Source organism: Onychomys torridus, chromosome 17 (genome assembly GCF_903995425.1).
Source record: "Onychomys torridus chromosome 17, mOncTor1.1, whole genome shotgun sequence".
NCBI classification, from domain to species: Eukaryota; Metazoa; Chordata; class Mammalia; order Rodentia; family Cricetidae; genus Onychomys; species Onychomys torridus.
In genome coordinates this window covers 13018252-13039806 of record NC_050459.1, presented here as the reverse complement: position 1 = coordinate 13039806, position 21555 = coordinate 13018252, and the positions used below count along the sequence as shown (strand labels likewise).

The following is a 21555-nucleotide window of genomic DNA, read 5'->3' as shown; positions in this document are numbered from 1 at the left end:
GTTTAAGTATATACATGAACGTGTGTGTTTGTGCACTTGTAGAGGATATGAGGATTAAGTAGACTGCTCAATTAATTTAAATAAAATTTAAGCTATTAAAAGACATTTTATTTGTCAGTTATAAGCATATAAAGCATAGCTGGGGGCTATAGGCTCACACCTGTAATCCTTACACTTGGGAGGCAAGAGAATCATAGTGTTTTCAAGGCCAGCTGGAGATATAGGGTGAGTTTCAGGATAGCCTGGGCTGCAGAACGAGAACCTGCCTCAAAAATAAATAAATAAATAAAGTATAAAATCCTCAAGGATCACAATTGAAAGGTACAGACTTTGTGGGTTTTAATAACTGGTCCCAACATGTGTAGGCCAACTGTCTTAGATGGCTGTGCTGACAATTAATTGCAGCCCTTCAAGAAAGCATTACCTGCCTGTGTTCAGCATTCTGGATCTCTGCTCTAACGTTCCCCCTTTGACTTTGTTCTGTGACAGCTGCTTGCGGTGGGAATCTGACAGGCCCAGCTGGAGTGATTTTATCCCCTAACTACCCACAGCCATATCCTCCCGGGAAGGAGTGTGATTGGAGAATTAAAGTGAACCCGGACTTTGTCATTGCCTTGATATTCAAAAGGTACGTCTGGTGCAGACTACCTCATTTCAGTAGGATTTTAATGCCATGCCCAACTCACTACATTTGTCACCTCAGAGTGTCCAACTTGACAAGTAGTAAGTCTAGCAGCTACCCAGTCAGACGCAGGGTGGCAGGAGCTAAGAGATTTTTGCCTTGATGAGCAGCACTCTGCATGTAAGACATGCATGAATTTCTTTCGCACACTGCTTGTCCAGCCCACACTGTGTTCTGTACATCAAGGTTTCATTTGCAGAATATTCTGCCCAGTGGTGAAAACCATACTGTGCAGATGCTTGACAGAGGAGTGCCTCCTCAATGTTCCATTCACTGCAGTCTGTGAAAGCTGATTCATTTCCATAGCACACTCTGTCCAACAGTCTTCAGGGCAATGCTCTTACCATCATTAAAACTGTTGGGATGAAGTAGACATAAAACCAAAAGATTCCCCAGACTTTGCCTGCTGTAAGGTTTGAATTCTAGATATCAGTGTCTAAGAAATGGACATTCACTCCTGCTACACTAGATGATAAAAGTTCAGCACCATAATGATTTACTAAAGTCCATCCCATTGTGGCTATGGCTTAAACATGAAATGTCCTTACCTACTCATGTTTGGACCCTTGAGTGATGGTGATGTTTGGGGAGGTGTGGAACCTTTTATACACAGGGCCTTATTCATTGACATATAGTCATATAGGTGGGACTTGGGGGTATAGTATAGCCCTGCATCCAGCTAGGCCTGGCTACACATTGGAGATGGCACACGAGCACCTTCTAGAATTATCCATAAAAATGACAATGACTAAAATTATTCTTCCAATAAAATCCCACATGGCATTCATGATTCTACTAACTCCCTGAGCTTTGGACCTCTGCTCTTCCTCTATTATGTCTGATGGCAGCAAATTTGCCTATAAAATTTAGTTTAAAAATTTATAAATTCACAAATAGATATTTTGGGATATCAGTGATGTCATTGTGCCTCTTGGTAACAGATGACTCAAGTCTTGACTTGGAGTGGATGTTGATATTAGAAAAGAAAATATAGAGTGAGAGAGAAAGAGAGAAATTGGGAAAGAGGGTGAGAATGAAGGAATAAGAGAGAGATTGGTTGGAATATTCAATGTGGTACATGGTGAGAAATATTTGTTCTCTGCCCAGGCAGGAACCATAAACATTGGCTCACTTACCCAAGCAAACAAAGATAATTACAGTTTTTAATGTAAAAAAACAGTGAGAGGTTTTTAATTTTTAACTTTTATAATATACAGCAGTGTAAAGTACATACATTTTAAATCTCAAAATGTCCACTTAATCATCAAGATCCCATTGGCATCTATCTGTTTTGAGTCCAGTCTCTTTCAAATTGCCCTTCCTTAGCAAGTCACAGGGACAGGGACGGGGTGCTACATCCATATTACTATAATTTTTTTCTTTTAGCTCCATTTAAAAATGTAGACTATTAGATATGTTAGCCATTATGCAAAACATTGATAGTGCTTACTACAAATGATACTTCTAATTTAGCATGGTGATTGGGTTGTGTTTAAGTTTGATGGTTGTAGTAATTTAAATTATTATATCAAAGCAAACTAAACCATAATGTGTTCGCAAAAGCTTACTCTGAGACACAGGGTGGGCTTGTGTTGGGGACTCAGATGACACTCTCTTTTCCTGTAGTTTTAGCATGGAACCTAGTTACGACTTCCTGCATATCTATGAAGGGGAGGATTCCAACAGCCCCCTGATCGGGAGCTTCCAGGGCTCTCAAGCCCCAGAGAGAATTGAGAGCAGTGGTAACAGCCTCTTCCTGGCATTCAGGAGCGATGCTTCAGTTGGCCTGTCAGGGTTTGCTGTTGAATTTAAAGGTATGTGGCAGGATGGATTTGTGGGAAAGTTACCTTGTGTCAGGGGCGATATGTGCTGTCAACATTTCTTCATGAGATTTTATATCTCAAACACATGTGCTCCTAACCTGCATGTACGAGTGTGGTATGTGTGTGTGTGTGTGTGGGGGGGGGTCTTTTGGAAGGAGAAAATTACAGCTTCTATGTGTTAAAAAACCTATCCCTATCTCTGATAGAAAAAGAGGCAAAAAATAGCAGGAAAAAGTTTTTTCCGGGTGCATTGTCACCTGAGGATAGATTATGGCATGTGCAATAACTGGTTCGATGACATTTAAGAGTTATTTTGGTATGTGTTAGCATTTCTTAAGATGCCTAGATTTAAATTCATTGAGATAGCTTTGCCTCAATCTTTCCCACTGGGGCGCTATCCATCCCCCACCATGTCTTCCTCACCCATGGGCACATACTCGATGAGAAGCTCTGATCCAGACAGATATTCGTGTGTCTGAAACTCAAATCCACAGCCCACAGGTGATTTTTGATCTATCCAATCCAAGGAAAACATAAAAAGCTGCACACAAAAGCATGCCCAACCTGAGCATTTTGCTGTGGAGTCCATGGACACAAATGCCATTCTGCAACATGAATTCCTTTGTGGCTGAAGGAAGAGAGAGTTTAAGACACAGCAATAATTAGACAGAAGTTAGCCTGATATCATCAATCATAATGAGGATTTAGGTGAAAATAAGTAAATAAACTTGTACTGAAAATTATAAAGTAAAATGAAGGTGCCTTTTATCTCAGTCACCATTTTAATGGATTTGTATTGCTTTATAAGGCTCTAACTTAAAAAAAATGTTTACAATCTCAAAATGCACAAACATAGGATCTTTATTAAAATGCATGGTAAAAATCGGACAGTTGAGCCTTCTGCCTTTGGAGTGGAAACAGCTATGTTTGGGAGTGAGGAGATTGGCCTTTATGCAGTAGCACCTCATCAAATGGCACTCATATTCAGAAGACTCTAGATGACCTTCACCAAGCCTTTTCCTGGTCTACTATAGTTACAGCCCAAACAGCTACTCCAAGTATATAAAGTTAATAGCCAGAAGTGAAGGAGTCCTCTTTATTTGGGTTCATTGTTTCCAAACAGTCACCCTTTAATTGGGTATTTGTAGTTCTTAATGTTTGAAACATTTTCTTGAAGAGTCAGTGGAAAAGACTCACCAATGGCCAACAGAATTGCTGTGACTGCATGGTCAAGGGGGAGCAATCTCAGCTGGAGTGCAACAAACCACAGAGACAGTTGCTAGATATGATGAGCCAGGAGGGGTCCCAGGGCAGCCTCACCATGCAGCCACCCCAGGAGCCCTACATGTACCAGGAATTTGTTATACAAAGCAGGAATTTGCAAAGGTATTCCTAAGTGGAATGGACAGGAACAACAGAAAAATACACAGCAGGACGAAGCCATCTAATTAGAAAACATAGCAAAATGTAAGCCAGAGAGGGGTCTGTGATTTATCACTGAGCACTCGGAACTGACAATCAGTAAATAGAACCACAAGATTAGATGCAGTCATTTAAAGATGAACCAGCTACCCAACTCTCAATCAGTAGCGTGAAGTAGAGAGCTGTGTAAGCCACGTCTTACAAAGCCACACATGGGTCTGAAAGAGATTTATAGCAAAAGAGAATCAGAAAGAAAAGCAAAGCCATGGGGTCTACATTGATTGACACAACAGGAAATGTTCTCCTTTTAATGAAGCAAGGATGATGGTTGCAAACAAATCTGTGCTTACCATATCTTCAATGAAAAACAATGAAATGGGGCAACTTCAACATCTATGAGCAAACAAGCAATGAAAAATAGGCAGTTTTATTTATTTTTTGTTCCTTAGCCACTTAAATATTTAGTGGTCTACATGGGGTTCAAGGCTAATTTAAAAACTTATGAGAATGTTAGCTACCATTTGGAATATCCTAATATGTTTTCAATGAGGCAAATTAGAGACACTGATCTTTGCCTATCAACTGCTTGCTAAGCGACCACAGATAGCAGGGAACAGTTTTCGGATAAATTGATGTTGTTGACTAAAGTATGTAAACATGAATTGCTCTTTTAAATTTAATAAATTATCCTAACAGCCTCAGTGTCTATGGTACATCCAGCTATAACATATTATATATATTGAGAGAATGTCTACCAGGTAATCTCCCCTTGTTTTGTGTTGATCCACAAAGTGTTAAAAGTCTAACTGAAAATCTTGAAAACTAATGAATAAAATAGCGAGATGTATCTCTTGTACTTCCCATAAGACTCCCCAAGATGTAATGTTTGTTTGATATTTTCCCACCAACTACATGTCATCCATGCCCTGGGTGTATTTCTAAGCCTACTCAGTCCCTTTCTCTCTCCTGCACACCTAACAGTCTCCATATCACTCTTCCTATTGAGATTAATACATGCAATTGCTCAGTTGGGTGATAAACGACATGCTGACCGTGACCAGGAAGAAATAAAAGTAACATCATCAATCTTGATCCCAGACAAAAAATACGAAATGGAATTCAGCATTGCACTTGTATGTTTCAAAGCACCTTACATATATGATTGACAATTGAATTTCTGTAGTAGATAAAAGAAATGGCATTTATAAACTTTGCACAGAGGCAGAGTTCTCAAACCAAAAGAAAAAGAGCCTAGATGCTTTTCTAGGCTTTGAAGTTATCCCAGAGCCTAAATCAATGCAAATAACTTCATTATGCCCCATCCCTCCTAAACCACCAAAGGGATGGCCATAACATTAACTGAATAGTATTCTTTACCTTCTGTAACACCCACTGGAAAGTCTGTGAAGTTCAGTTCCTCAGACCTTGGCCTCACTAGGCCCTTTCATGGGGAGGTAAAAATAAAGATATGTTTAATAAATGAAGCATGAATCAAATCTAAAATTTCACAGAACACGTGGTTATAGACAGATATTCATTGATTTATTGATATTATGAGTGACCTGTTGAAGAAGAAAGTGAAAAATATTACAGTGTCCAGACAGAGTTTACATGACACCAAGGCTGGGCCTTGTAGTCAGTGGCTACAGGGTTGGTGCTCACAAGTGTGTCCTTGTGAGTACCCTGCCTGGATCTGGTCTCCAGATTGTCAGCACTTACAATGAAGAACGGTGGCAATAACTGGCATTGAGCTCAGCTCTGGCTGGAATGTGGCACACCCTTAGTGAGTCTCGAAGATGAAATCATGGGGCGACTGTCACACACCAGATGATCCCTTTGATATCTGTCATTCATGTCTTTTGCCTGCTAAGCTTTGCAGTCTTCAGTGTACTGTATTGGCCCCAAGAACCATAATTCAGAGCACTTTCTGAGGTTCTAACTTGAGTCTGTCTGCATTACCATGAGGAGGTGCACTTGATTTTCAGGGAATCGGCAGTTTTCCTTTTGCAAAACCAAATTATCAGTCTTCAAAAGTGTGCAACAAGTTCATGGTGGGATGGGTCAGGAATAAGTTGGAATATGAGCCTCAAATCTTCCTCAATCCGTTTTAAAATGCACACCAATTAGACCTTCAACAACTTACAAACTGCACATCACACAAACACCCTGGCTTTGCTTATGTGAAAATAACTTTATGTCACTCGGTAATAAAATTGTCATTTTAAGGGAGTAAATATCATTTACTTATTGGAAAAAAATTCCCAGCTGTGAACTTGTAAGCTAACATGGTCATTAGCTAGCTGATGGGTAAGTGTTTCTAAGCAGTTTTTCCATGCTGGACACTGTAGTGGTCCATGAGTGACGTAAGTAAATAAACAAAAAGAATAAGTACTTATGGATGCAATCATGACACATATGTTCTTTCTTCTTCAGAGAAGCCCCGGGAAGCTTGCTTTGATCCTGGGAACATAATGAATGGGACAAGGATTGGGACTGACTTCAAACTGGGTTCCATAGTTACCTATCAATGTGACTCTGGCTATAAGATTGTGGATCCCTCATCCATTGAGTGTGTGACAGGAGCTGATGGGAAGCCCTCTTGGGACCGGGCACTACCTGCCTGCCAAGGTATGTCTCACTCAACTTCACTCCTTCCTTCTGTCAAATATTTTACTTTAAATACAGTCTCACAGTCCAGGGATATAATTCCCAGCCAAGATGGGGCCACTCACTTAGGCAGTTACTGCAAAGTCCTTAAGATAGTCCTTGGTCATTTAGATGTTCTCATTGTGTTTGACAAGGCAATGTTTTTATTTTATTTGGATGGTTTGAAACTTTTGTGTCTGTTTTGTTCACTTTTCTGTCTAATCCACAGGAGGTACATGCTTTAGAAACTTCTCAGTAAAGAGATGAAGATAAAAAAAATAAAAATAAAAATAAAAGATGAAGATAGATGACAAATAAGATAGATGATAGATAAATGGTAGAGATAGATAGATAGATAGATAGATAGATAGATAGATAGATAGATAGATAGATAGATGATTAGATAGGTGGGTGAGTGGGTGGGTGGATGAACAGATTGACAGATTGGTACGTAGGTGATATAGTTAGATATAAGAAGAATGGGGTATTCGCAAAATGGGCTGTTTGGATTTCATATGACTGAGCTAAAATAAAATAGATTTCTATCCTTTATACTTAATTTTAGAAATTTGGTTCCTAAGCTTTTGGGAAAGCAAATCTTTTTCTGAAATAGCCAGGTTGAATTGGTGTAGCTGAGGTGGAAACAGACAGTCAATTGTCAATATTGATGGCCAGAGTCACAGTAGCTCACTGGAAACTTCTACTTTGAGATTATTCACATATACCCTCTATCTAAAGGGGAATTAACGTTTCAAAATACTTGTCTCGGTTAGGGTTCCTATTTTTGGTACTAAAACACTAGAATCCAAAGCAGCTTGGGGAGGAAATGGTTAATTTCAGCTTCAAACTCTCAGGCCATGCTCCATCTTTGAGGGAAGTCAGGCTAGAACCTGGAACCAGAATGAAGCAAAGGGCATGGAGGCATGGAGGAACTCTATACATGCCTTGCTCAGCCTACTTTGTTAGCCATCCAGGACCATGCTCTCAGAGATGACACTGCCACAGTGGCCTGGACCCTCCCCCATCAATCAAGCAAATTCACCACAGGCTTTCCCACAGACCAGTCTGATGGAGGCAGATTTTTTGCATATCCAAGTTTCCTCTTCTCAATGAGCTTGTGTTAACTGGCCAGCACCAGAGTAGTGGTAGATATTTTGGGACAATAAAACTACTCTGAAAGAAAATATCGGAACGAATGATGTGGTTTGTTGAAGTTAGTTAAGCCTTTCCTGGTTGGCCTTGAATGTGTTGAAGCTGTCAGAAATGTGAACTATTGTCCTGTGGTAACCAGTGAGCCTGCCAAGTCATGCAATGCAGGATTGGGGGAAGTCTCCTGACAGTCATTAACTCTCTGGTTAGTAGCAAGTGCCTTCCCGTTCATGTTACCACATTCTACAGAGTTTATTAATCATGGAAAATGTCCTGTTTGTCCATTAGGACTGAACAGTATGCTAATTAACACTGAACAGATTAAACATGCTATCTTTAATTTCTTCTTTTTAAACCACTTGAAAATTGCCATATCAAGAATAAATGAACTGTAATAATGTCATGAATGGGAAGGAGGCCAGGAGGAAGGGAGTGGGGAGGGGGTTTCTGATAAAGTACCAAGTATGATATGTGCATGTAGCAAAACTTATTAACTTACACATTAAGTGTAAGCCAATATTTATAATAAAAAGAAGAAAAGGATCTTCGTAAGAAACTGAACTTTCTCACATCCTAGAAGTAATTGTGAATTCAAGTCAGCAGTGGTATCTCTAAGATAAAGAGCCATCATATGGTACAGGACAGTAGAAAGGGCCAGGGGTTTATGGGAAGCTTGGTCCTGGTGCCTTGGTCCCCAGCCACACAGCAGAAAGGCAGAACAGGGCCAGCCCTTCCTGATGTCACATGCAAGATGCCAGTGTTGATGACTTAAGTCACAACCTGAACAAGTGACTGGGGCTCAGTTGGATGCCAGTGTCTTGATGCTTAAATCTAGCTTTAACCACATGAGCTAAAGGGATTTCTGGTTTACCCAAAAAAGGAATAGCCAAGTCAGTAAGATCATCAGGAGGAGGAAAAGGTCCATATAACCTCACAGTATATGCACACCCACATGCATATATACACACATACAAACATAGACACATGCATACACACAAATGCATATATACACACATTCACATGTATATACACATCCCTATTAGACACATACACTTGTATATACACACAACCACTTATACACACACATATATACACACACACACACACATATATATATATATATATATATATATATATATATATATATTCACACACACACAGGCATGCACATATACACACATATATACACACATGCAGACACATATATGCATATATATACAAATACACACATGCGCACAGGCATATATATGCACACATCCACGCATATACAAATGCATACACATGTACACACATGTGCATATGCATACATATGCACCATACACATAAACTCACTCATACACATATACAATCACATACACACATGCTTATGTCCATGCATATGCACATACATGCATATACACACACATATACCTACATGCATACACACATATACATATACAAATGCATGAACATATATACATATGCACAGACAAATACACACACATACATGCACATACACACATATATGCACATATACACATGCACAAATACTCCATGATAAGCTCACTTTCTCTCCCCCTTATCTTTTCCCTCACTGTCTGGTCATGGTCTTTAATTTTGTCTTGAACTCATGTAAAGCAGCCACAGGAGGGTATCCATGAAAGACAAAATTAAAACAAACAAAACTTTTAAAAGGTGAAGGTCACGTCTTTATGTTTTAACAATGGATGGGATCATTGTATCTCTTAGATAAGGCTGATGACTGATCCCCTGGACGATGCTGGGAGCCTCTTTTTTTTATTCAGTTACTTATGATTATTTTCAGTAGTGACAGTACAACAATTTTCACTGTTACTTGAACATTCCTCAGAAGGCTCCTGATAATAACATCAGTCTTTGTTTGAGTGGAAAGCTTTTATTCCTGGTGTGGGTCTCTGCTTGGTGCTCCTGCGACCCCAGCTGACAGTGCAGGGCTGGCTGTTGACAAGGGTGCTTATGTTGCTTCTGAGATGAGCAGGCTCTGCATGTCCAGATCTGTCCACAGGGCTCACCTGTCACCTGCAGCAACACCCACTGTCGCATACACAGCTCACCATTCTTGGCTGGCTTTGTTTGCAGCTCCCTGTGGAGGCCAGTACACGGGATCGGAAGGGGTTGTTTTATCGCCGAACTACCCTCATAACTACACAGCTGGTCAGATATGTATCTATTCCATCACAGTGCCCAAGGAATTTGGTAAGAAATTGCTATAGTTTTTAATTCATTGCCGCACACTTTAGAGCTAATTTATCTGTTGTTTGGTAAAATTAGGACAAAATGTTACAAAAAGGAATGCTGATCACTAACGTAACAGATTTTCTAAACCCACCCCACACAGTGCCCCCTGATGCCCTTCTAACCAATGGGGCGCCATGTGTTCATGTTTCCCTCTAGGAGGCTGTTGCTTCTCAACCATTAATGTGGCCCCATTCCATGCTGTGCTCAGAAATGGCTTTGAAGTCAGATGTTTGTAAATGTCAGGCAGGAAGCAGAGGCACATGCAGGTCGAGAGCATGAGTCATGTCTCTGCTCAGCTGGCTGGAGGAGTCCTCATCCTGGAGACTGTGGGATGCAGAGGCAGAGGAGTCCTGATTGCCTTGCGCTCACAATGTATTTTATGCGATGTCCACTGTGGCTCCTGACCAGTGAGCTTGATAGATCATGTGTGGTTCTTCTGGAGAAAGCCAGACAGTAACTTTTACAGTCCTACAAGGTATTTCCATTTTCCTCAATGGTCAACCAAAAAAAAAAAAAAAAAAAAAAAAAATTACAGAGAGAGAGAAAAACAAAATCCAAAAGCCACCATTTTCCTTTACATTAAATCAACAGTCATATACTCAGAAATGGAGCATATAAGTTTTAATGTGAGAATGTACTTGAGATAAAATATTTTAACAGGTTTTCTGTTATTTTAAATTATATGTATCTGTGGATCTATGTCTGAGGATATGTATTTGAGCCCACACCAGTCTGAGGCGATTTTACATCTCTGGCCTCCCCAAGCACCCTCAATCATGTGCCTATACCCAAACCCAGATACATATTTCAGAAATAAAAATAAATCTTAAAAGAAAAAAAATAGGTCATTGTAGATCCCGAGTTTGGGATCTAGAAGCTCCCTTCATATAACCTAAGCCTGATCCGGAACTGGGTGAATGCTTCTTCCACTCCTGTCTCCCTGCTGAGCAAAGTGTGCATGTTCAGCTCCTCTTGTCCCAGGCCCTGAAGCTGCAGCTGCCTGGGGACTTCACAGCTGCCCCCCACTTCCAGACTACTAACTACACAGCCATCTTCACAATGCTTCTGTATGCTGGGAGAGTTTCCATATAACCCACTTTCACATCCGGACACATGGGTTTAAACCCTGATGTTGAAACACTGTATTAATCTTCTCCCAGAGACATCGCTGAGGTAGGTTTGCAACACAGCTTGCTGAGGTTGGAAGCTCCTAGACTTCCTTCATTCAGCAGATGAGTCGGGTCCATTTGCTCACCTGGGTAGAGAGATCATGGCTTAGGAATGCTGGTCAGGGAAGATGCCATGGCCTTCCCTAGATGACTTGATTGTCCCAATCCTGCTGATACCACAGGCTCTGCCTCTGTGTTTGTTACAGAGCCTGCTGCCCTATTGAGTGAGACAGCTAAGAACTGTGTTAGTGAGTTCTTTATTATTCTGGTAGTTTCCACCATCAAGTTCATGTTACCAAAGTATTCTTGATGGAAAATAGGAATCAAGTGTGCGTGACTCACTATTTTCATAATCAAGAAACTCAAGCTTTCAGACCTAATGTAACAGGATTCAGTTCATTAGGGAGGGGGTGGGGGTGGAGGTGGGGTGGGAGCTGAGATGTTGCCCTTGCTGTAACCTTTGAACCATGAAGTCCTTAGTGAGCCTCATCGACTGAGAGAACCTACTTAGCCCTCCAGCCTGCTTTGTGCTTCTCTTTAGAAGTTTAAAATATCAAAATGCAAGCTTCAGTATGTGTGTGTGTGTGTGTGTGTGTGTGTGTGTGTGTGTGTGTGTGTCCGTCCTGTCCTGGACAGTAACACATATGTCTGCCTCTTCAAATACACCCTCATAATAGACTGCCCCATTATGCTTACTAAAACATTTAACTTTGTTCTACTAGAATTTTTACCCTGGAAAACTAGCATATTTTGCAGACAATGGTAGCACACGCCTTTATTCCCTGCAATGGAGACAGAGGCAGGCAGATCTCTGAGTTCAAGGCCAGCCTGGTCTAGAGTGAGTTCTAGGACAGCCAAAGCTATACAGAGAAACCCTGTCTGGAAAAACAAAAACAAAAACACTAGCATATATCAATACCTTGTTCATTATTATTTAGCATATAAACAAATAAAGGATAATTCGCTTGGGGCTTATATGTCAATACTAAACCAATTACTGGTTTTTCAAAATATTGTGAAGCTCCTTTATTTCATCAATTTTAACATATAAACACTGATTTAATTTGAATTGCAACCAATGTTGCTGTGTTTTACTTGAAGGTGGGATATCCTGTGAGTTTCGTATCTTATAAGATTAAAAGAAAATGTATGGAATAATCCAAAGAAGTCCATGAAACAGGGTTCTAAATCAAGTATTTATTCATTTGGCAGTGTGCTAATGTGAACAAGGGATTCCAATATGTTTCTAATTCCTTATCAAAATATCATGGAGCTTGGTTCCTACCTATATATTTTTTATGGAACAAAATATATCTAATAAATGATAAAAACAGTATGCTTTAATCAATATTTTATATTATCTTAACACTATATTTATTAAAAATGCTTTACTCAATATTCAAATTATTCATAAAATAATAATTCCTCTCCTGTATCAAAAGAATAAGAAGTGAAATAAAACTGTTTTAATCACTAAAAACTAAGAAAACAGAAAATACGTTTGTAGGATTGTTTTTGCTTGTTAAAATTTATTTTATTTTATGTGTACGAGGGGGTGCCTATAGATATGACTATGTACCACATGTATGCAGTGCCTGGGAGGGCATAAGAGTCCCTGAAACTGGAGTTGTGGACAGGTGGGTCACCATGTGGGTGCTGAGAATCAAACCCCTGTCCTGTGCAAGAACCACTGTTCTTAACCACTGAGCCATCTCTCCAGCCCAATTTGTGCTTATTTTTATAAGACTCCTGAAATGAAAATCCTCTATGGGGACAATAAATATGTTTGAACAAGCTCTTCTTTGCTCCTAGTAAGACTATGTCCCACCCTCCCCTCTTTTGCTAGTGGTGTTTGGACAATTTGCCTACTTCCAGACTGCGCTGAATGACTTAGCCGAGCTGTTTGATGGAACCCACCCACAGGCCAGGCTGCTCAGCTCTCTCTCTGGGTCCCATTCAGGTAAAACTTCAAACGGTTTTGCACCGAGTTCCACTATACAGCTATAGTGATTGTTTTAAACTCCTGTCCACTGCCCATTATGACGAACAGGAAATTTAATCACCTCCGAGTCTACAAGTATGTAGATTTCAGAAGTCTTCATTATTTTACTCACTAAGATTGTGGGAAGAATTACATTCATCTCAAAAGTGGTATGTTTCAGGAGAAGGAAGGAAAATGATAAATTTTGTTTTCTGTTCTGTGTATCTTTTCCCCTTCCTCATGGGGTTAAATCTATCATATTCTCCTTTAATTCCAAGCATATATGTTATACATGTAGTAAACATCCATGGACTTTGTGGTTCCTTGTTGGCCCTTCACACCAGCCCCCATAGATTCTCAGACACTCATATCCTGCTGGGCCAGCTCAGCACAGTTACCAGCCCTCATCTGTGGATAAACCCTTACTGATATTTTCAATCATTCATATTTTTTTAGCATTGATTATATGAATTGGGCAAACTTTTACTTTACTCCCAAAATGCTAATTGTGTGCAACATGGGTGTTAGTTAATCCATCAAAGTTAAAGTTTGTTTGTTTTTGGTTCCTCTCTATTTCCTGATTCATCAAAATCTTCATAATTCAGCTTTGTGGCATTCTAACAAGGCCATATCATGCCGTGCCTACAAATGCCTCAAGTGACAGATTCTCCTCCAGTGGCTTGTGGGTCGGGAGTCTTGGGATCCTTACAAGCTCTTGGGAGATGCTTCCCAAGGTGCTATATCTGCTGTCTGCTTTAAAGGTTAAGCACTTGTTTCTGAAGTCTTTGGTGACTCCTTTAATATTTCTAAAATGGTGTTGGAATAAACAAATTTCTCCCACTAAAAGTGATCCTAGCAGGTAATGGTAAATCCAGCCCCTCCGGTGACTGTCAGTAGTTAAACCCCCTGTGTGGTCAGCCACAGTCCTGCTCCCTGTCCTTTACAGATAGCCTTCCGTCACAACTGCAATCCAGTTTACTAGACTCCACAAAGCAAGAACGGGCTTTAAAAATGTTCATAAAAGCAAGGTGCTTGTGTCTTACACCCCTAAATCAAGCGTTGCTCTATTTAATTTGAAGAATTTATTGTGGACTCTCAAGTCCACGCTTCTCTGAGAACACCATCAACTCAGCCCAGTGTGACTGCCAGATCGATCGGATAGCCTTGCCTCTGCTTGACTTTTCCAGGTGAAACACTGCCATTGGCTACATCCAATCAGATTCTGCTGCGATTCAGCGCGAAGAGTGGCGCATCTGCGCGGGGTTTCCACTTCGTCTACCAAGGTGAGGGGCTCCTGGGGCATGCACTTTGTGTGCCACGGGGAGGGGGCTCCTGGTGCGTACACTTTGTGTGCCAAGGGGAGGGGCTCCTGGTGTGTGCACTTTATGTGACAAGATGAGGAGGCTCCTGGTACAACACACTTTGTGTGCTAAGGTGAGGGGCTCCTGGTGCAATATACTTTGTGTGCCAAGGGGACGTTTGTGTCCCAAAGGGAGTGGGCTCCCTGGGTTTCAAACTGAGGAAAAACCAACAAATTTCATTCTTGTGATGTTTAAAGAATTGAGGACATTTACATATGTGAGGTAAAATCACTTAATGAGAATAATTAAGTTTCATTTTGGCACATTAAATTGTACTTCTACCTTCAAAGACATACTATCTTACCTTCTATTGCTATTTAAAAAAATACAGTGATTGATTAAACTACCTATGTATGGCTCCTCAGATCTTACAAAAATGACATAAAATACAGTATTTTATCTAACCATATAAATAATTTCATAATAATTTAGATCTACATATATTGAAACATAGTTAAACATATGTTTAAAAGAAACATATTTGTTCTGAAAGGTAACAGAAATTATAATTTAACAAAGCCAAACAAAGCACTTCCCTGCCTGTTCCTCTGGATGAACAACATTCTGCAAAATTAACTACGATGTCCCACCCCTTTATATTTGTTTTTGTTTGTTTGTTTAATTTGGATGTTATTTGAATAAATCTGAGATTGTTTAAAAGTCCCCCAGAGTAGAAAAGGTGTTACACTCTCATTGACCTTGAATAGTCATTACACAGACTTGAAGTTAGAGAGCAGAGGAGCCAGAATTGCCTCAGGCACAGCGAAGGGCTGCTTCTGGGCTCTACTCCTGGGCTCCACTCAGTCCAAACCTGAAAGCACCCTTCCTCCAGGCCTGGAGCCCTCTCTTCACATCCAGGCACCTGAGGCTGAGGCAGAAAGAACTGCCAGGGTGTAAAGCAAGATACACTCAAAACAACCAAAAAAATGGAAGAATCTGTCAATTCTTAATTTTTCTCTGTCTGGTTTCAGGCAGCCAGAAGATCACCATCTATCCTTAAATGTTTTCCTTACAGTTCCAGGAAAATTGCATATCCCAATGGGCCTTTCCCCTGATATGGAATTCTCCAGAAATTATCTCAGAAAAATTATGCTCTTCAGAAAACCACTGAGGATAATAATCAGGCCACGTGTTTCAATTCTCAAAGTCTCACAGAGCAGCAGTGATGTGCTCCAAATATTTCGCTATAAAAAGCTTCAGCTTTCATTATCAAAATCATATCCACAGTCTTGGGCAGAGGGTTGGGAAGCTGTTGGCAGCACCCCGGGACTGTATCCAACCCTTACGTGGCAGTTGTTTCAGCAAGGATGTTAAGGAATTAAAAGTAGTTACATTGTTTTAAGGTTGTAGCTTTGGTTAAACGTAAATGACCAGTATATTTTTAATTGACTTTGCTACAGAATGACTAATTTAGGCAAGCTAACTAAAAGTTTCTTCAAATAAGTTTGGAATTACTTTATCAAAGAAGATACATTTTACATTTATTCAGAATTCACATTTTTTTTTTCTGTAACAAAACAGGCTAATTCTTTTAAATATTTTTTTCCTCCTGAGAAAATTCTCATTAACACTAGGAAATGCATTGGAGTTATTGACACTATGAGTCTTTGCATGCTGCTTTCTCTGGCTTTTGACAAAGATTAGATCATGGATCAGGCCTGTGTTACCTCAAGTTCACACTCAAGTGGCATATTTTGAAAAAGAATTAAATCATTCCTGTGGATGTGTGTCTGGGTAGTGGAGTCTGGGTTTGTGGTTTATGTGTTTGTCTAAGTGCATGTCCATGTGTGTACATGCATGTGTGTACATCTGAGTAGAGGTAAGAGGTTGATATAGACGTCTTCCTCAATCTCTCTCCTCCTTGTATTTTAAAACAAGGTCTGACTCTAAACATAAATCTCCCCAATTTATTCAGACCAACTGTGTGGCAAGCTCCGGGGGTTGGGGGGAGATCCACAAACCTATCCCTAGCATTGCAGGTGCAACCTCTGACCCCTGCATTTTAACTAACATAGGGCTCTGAGCGCAGCTCCTCATGTTTGTATGGCAAGAACTTTACTGGCTGAGCTGTCTCCCAGTACTGAAAAAATGGTTTCTGTATATAAAGTCATGCATCATCATTAAACATATGTAAAGCTACAGGAAGCTAGAGAGCGAACATTTACAGAAGGAATCTGTTTTCCTTGTATAATAATAAATCTCACATATTTAATGTCTTATAAAACTCAGGACTCCACTTTTCCGTTCTCCACTAGGGATTTATGCAAAAATAAGTCTTTTATCAAAGCTAAATCTCTGGGAGATAAAGAACGAGAGGCTTGTAAACCCAGTTTATAAACTACTCAAAGGCAAGAAGAAAATCTTCAACCCAGAGGGGGAGTTCAATCAAGCACTGGTTTCTGAAAAGATAGTAACATCGATGCTAGCCATTATTTGAACTCTATTGTATTGAACCCAGATGTTCTGGGTTGTGCTTTCCTGCACCAGTGACAGCTGGGCAGCTTCACTCCTCCCTAAGTTATTAAAGCTTTGGATTGCTCCGTGACTCTGTTGCCAGAGGTTAAAGGAGGCTTGACCCCTGTTAGCAGGCAGACAGGCCGTTATGAAGAGCATTGGAGATGCCAACCAAAGCTGTATGCAGCAAGAGAAAGAACAGAGAAGTGTGCCTGGGACTCAGGTGTGAAATGCTGTTCTGGCTAGCTCCCTCCCTTCCCAGCCTTTAGTGACTGCTTCTTGGTGGAGAACGAATGGAGAGACAATGAGAACAAACCTGTCATCATCATCCAAGCTTCTGACAAAATGCAGACAGTGGTGGTTAGTTGTGCTGTCTATGCACACAGCCTAGAATCACCTGGGAAGAGCATCTCTGTGGGGAGTTACTTCAGATCGGCTTGTACTGGAGACACAGGGATGGAGGCACATCTATGAGGGATTGTCTTGACTACTAAAGAATGCTTTACTACTCAGTCAACTGCAGTTAGCCAGTCCTGAGGCAGAGGGTCTTGAGGTGTGTAAAAGTGAAGAAAGTTAGCAAGGAAGCCAGCAGCAAAGATGCTTTCCTTTCCCTCTGCTCTTGCCTCTCCTGCTTCCCTTCATTAACCAGGATTGTCAACTCAGTAAAGCCTTTCCTCCCCTATGTCACTCTCGATCAAGGTGCCTTTATCACAGAACAGAAATGAAATTTTATAAAGGACTTAACTGTAGCATAGGGAAATGCCACCTGCCCCTATCCTCACATACCTATCGTCTGCTGCATGTGACTGATCATGGCCAAGATAAGTTGGTGGCTGAGATTCTCACCAATATGCTGTTTGGTTTTTGTTTGTTTGCTTGTTTGTTTTTGTACCTTTATTTTTATTTTATGTGTGTGGGTGTTTTGCATACTTGTATGTCTACACACCACTGTGTGCATTATCCTTAGAAGCCAGTAGAGGGCATTGGATCCCCTAGGACTGGAGCTACAGACAGTTTGAGCTGCCATGTGGGTGCTGGGAATCAAACCCACATCCTTTGGAAAAGCAGCCATTGTTCTTAACTGCTGAGCCATCTCTCCAGTCCCCAGTATACTGTTTTATATTGTCTTCCATTCATGCCTCGCCATTTCAACATGCATTTGAGGACCTCTTTCAGTCACCTCCAGATAACCCACTATCACCTAAGTCAAGAAGCTGGCAGAATCCACTATCTACTTTTGAGAGAGAAGAGGCATGTTTCTCAGGCTCTCCAGGGTACTCAACTCGAAAGTGGCAGTTGACCTCAGCTGTGTCTCTTTGAGTTATGGCTCTGGGTCACAAACTAACCTCAAGTGACCACCTCTAGACCTGGGTCACAACTAAAACAACACATAACCATTTACAACCACACAGGAAAAAACATTCTTCCTCAGCATTAATATCTTGACAGCACCCTGACCTCAGCCATGTTGAAACAGCAAGCTATCCCAGCCCCATCCAGACAGTGTCCTGCCTTAGCCAACTTACTATCAAGTCTTAGGCTCTTTACAGATGTTAACACAGTTCATTGACAAACAAACAAACAAAACTGCTGAAAAACATTCAGAGCTAGAAGCAGGAGTATGGCTCCTCCGAGCTTGGGCGGGAACAATGGAAACCAAGAGTCTCCTTGCAGGAAATGCTGAAGCCACACACTGTTGTTGTTCCTTTGCTAGCTTCTCTGAAACACTATCAGCTTAAAGCATAGTTGATTTTGCATAACTAAGGAAGTCACGTTTTGCATCAAGAGCTTACACAATGTAGTGTTTTGTTGTTGTTATGTTTTTACCAAGAACATTTTTGATAACACAGTGTGTGTAATTCACTGATGTTTACTAATTTCCTAACTGGAATCACCAGTGTAGAGAAGAACCCCTACTCATTCCATGGGGTCATTGATCTTGCTGTGGCTCCCATGGTGCTATCCATGCTGTCTGCCACAGCACAAACACCCAGCTATCTGGGATGTAGCTCCCGGTCAATAAGAGAAGAGGTACCCTGCCTCTCAGCATTAAGACACGGATTCTATGGCTGTTCTTCCTCATGGTGGTCTTCCACTGGAATGTTCTACTTCAGGTTGTTCCTTGTGGCTTAATCTACCTCCTAATTTCTTTCCAAAGCACACAGTGATAGCATTTGATGATAGCTTCCAGAACTATCTATCTCTCTGTACCAAGTGGCTGATTTACATGAATAGCATTTTCCACCAACCCTGTCAGGGAGAACTGGAGTTGTCCCTCAGGGTAGACTAGGAGAAACAAAGTAAGGTTCTGGAGTTTCACTTCTTCTGTGTCCAGTCACAGAGCCCTGATTGCTTTTCCTTCTCTCCACTAGTAGTGAGTTTTCCTTGGACTATGTGGCTGGTTGAATTCTTGGCTGCAGGGTGGATCTTCCTTTTTTTTTTTTTTTTACAAGGTTTTCTTGCTTAGCATGATCATGTTAACTTACTGTTTTCCTTAGTGTCATCTGAGTTGCTGGCCATAAAGCCTGGCCCCAACCTGGTATTCACCCCCATTAAAAGAAAACACCATAATGCGTAGAGAAATGGAAACAAATTTGTTCATACTTTTCCCTCAACTGGGTAGAAAGAAGGTCTTCATCTGTAACTTGCCCATAGCTGAGTCGTGTCTCTCAGTAAAGAACCACATGCTAGGAGTTGGTGCTTGTACACAGTCTAGACTCTCTCTCCTGGGAGAATCTTTCTTTAGGCCTTAAGGCTCTTCCTACAGGTGGTCATCTGCACTCCAGGTAGAATATTCTGAAAAAAACCTTAATTCCTGGAGCATGTATTATAATTGTAGAGTGTTACCTTTTTCCACTGTGATGACATGAAATATATTTTCCTGATGAGTTAACAGCCTGACTATCGTTACCTCTGGTCCCAGCATTTTATAGCAGATCTACAGAACTTCCCTCATCCACACAATTAAAAGCCCAGCAATTCCCCACTGTCCCTGGCAGCCACCATCCAGCTCTCTGCTCTAGGGAGTTCAACTGTCTTGGATCCTCAATGTAAGTGGAATAGTGCAATATGTTTCCTGCCAAGACCAGCTCATCTCTCTTAACACAGTGCCCTGCAGATGCATCTATGCCATTGTGAATAGCAAGACCTCCTTCATTTGTAAGGTTTAATAAAATGCTCTTGTATGAGTTTACAGGGCGCACATTTTTATACCGACATCTTCTGAGGGACACTGTCTTAGTTAGTTTTAATTGTCAGCTTGAAACAGCCCACAGTTATCTGACAGGAGAGTCTCAATGGAGGAACTGCCACAGTTAGATGTGATCTGGTCATGTCTGTGAGGGCACTCTCTTGATTATTAGTAACACCAGAGGGTCCAGCATACTATGGGCACCATCCCTAGGCTGGTAGTCCTGGGCTGTATGAGAAAGCTAACTTCGAATGAGCCTGAGTGAAGTGGGAATCAAGCCAGCAAGCAGTATGCCTCCATGGTTTCTGCTTCAAGCTCCCCCTTGAGTTCTTGCCCTGACTCCCCTCAGTTACGGGTTATGATCAGGAGGTATAAGCCAAATAAATCCTTTCATCCTCAAGTTGCTTTTGGCCAGAGTGTTTTATCACAGCATTAGAAAACAAACTAGATTGAGTACGTAGTTTGTTTAATATCTTGGCTACAATATTATTAGTAGACCTCAACTTCAGCTCTTCAAGATAAGTATCTAGAACTGGAACGATGGGTCATGTGGTGGGTCCTATCTTTAACTGCATGATTTATCACAAGGGCCATATCTAAACAAGTCATTTACAGAGTTCTTGTCCCACCAGACTCTAACATTGCTGAGGAAGAGCAAAAGTGGTAGTCATTGCCTTCTAATTGACAACACTATCATCTAGTTTTTAATTAATTTGAACTGCTTGAATGCTAATGAGCCATCCCAGGCACTAACTCTCCTTCGATCCCATCTTCCCATCTCAATGAGAGTTCTTGGTGGCCCCAGGGACATGAAAGGAAGAAATGTAGACACAGAAGTGCCCCTGGGGCCACTCCTGACAGAGAGGTTTAGAGACACCAGTATCTACCCTGCGTCTGCTCCCATCACCTCTGCATTCGCTCCCGGTACACTCCACTCTGACACGGCGGTTCTGCATCCGCTTCTTCCCCAGCTGTTCCACGCACCAGTGACACGCAGTGCAGCTCTGTCCCAGAGCCCAGATATGGGAGGAGGATCGGTTCCGAGTTCTCCGCAGGTTCCATAGTTCGATTTGAGTGTAACCCGGGTTACCTGCTACAAGGTTCCACGGCCATCCGCTGCCAGTCTGTGCCAAACGCCTTGGCACAGTGGAACGACACCATCCCAAGCTGTGTAGGTAAGTGGGGCCCATGAGATGACACGATTACCCGGGGTTGGATCAGAACCTCATGTCAGGGTTAGAGACCTGCTGTCAGTCTTCACAAAGTGATCTTTATGAAGATCAATTATGTCAGTCGCCCAATAGCAGCAACCTTAAAATTAATGCTTCATAAAACAGGAGATTTATATGTGCAAAACATGTATTTCTTCTTGATGCTCATTAAGTCAGCCATCAACTCTAAAGTTACAAAAAGTATAATTTC

General features: G+C 41.1%; 1 protein-coding gene across 1 annotated transcript in view; it reads left to right on the top strand.

The window, feature by feature from the left end:
- The window catches only part of Csmd1 (CUB and Sushi multiple domains 1), a 600818-nt gene that overhangs the window by 408169 nt on the left and 171094 nt on the right, over positions 1 to 21555 (top strand). Inside the window, exons 23-29 of the mRNA XM_036209300.1 lie at positions 490 to 628; positions 2309 to 2496; positions 6361 to 6555; positions 9820 to 9936; positions 12994 to 13107; positions 14316 to 14411; positions 21105 to 21308. Coding sequence (XP_036065193.1) covers positions 490 to 628; positions 2309 to 2496; positions 6361 to 6555; positions 9820 to 9936; positions 12994 to 13107; positions 14316 to 14411; positions 21105 to 21308 — 1053 coding nt within the window. The remainder of the gene's footprint in view (positions 1 to 489; positions 629 to 2308; positions 2497 to 6360; positions 6556 to 9819; positions 9937 to 12993; positions 13108 to 14315; positions 14412 to 21104; positions 21309 to 21555) is intronic.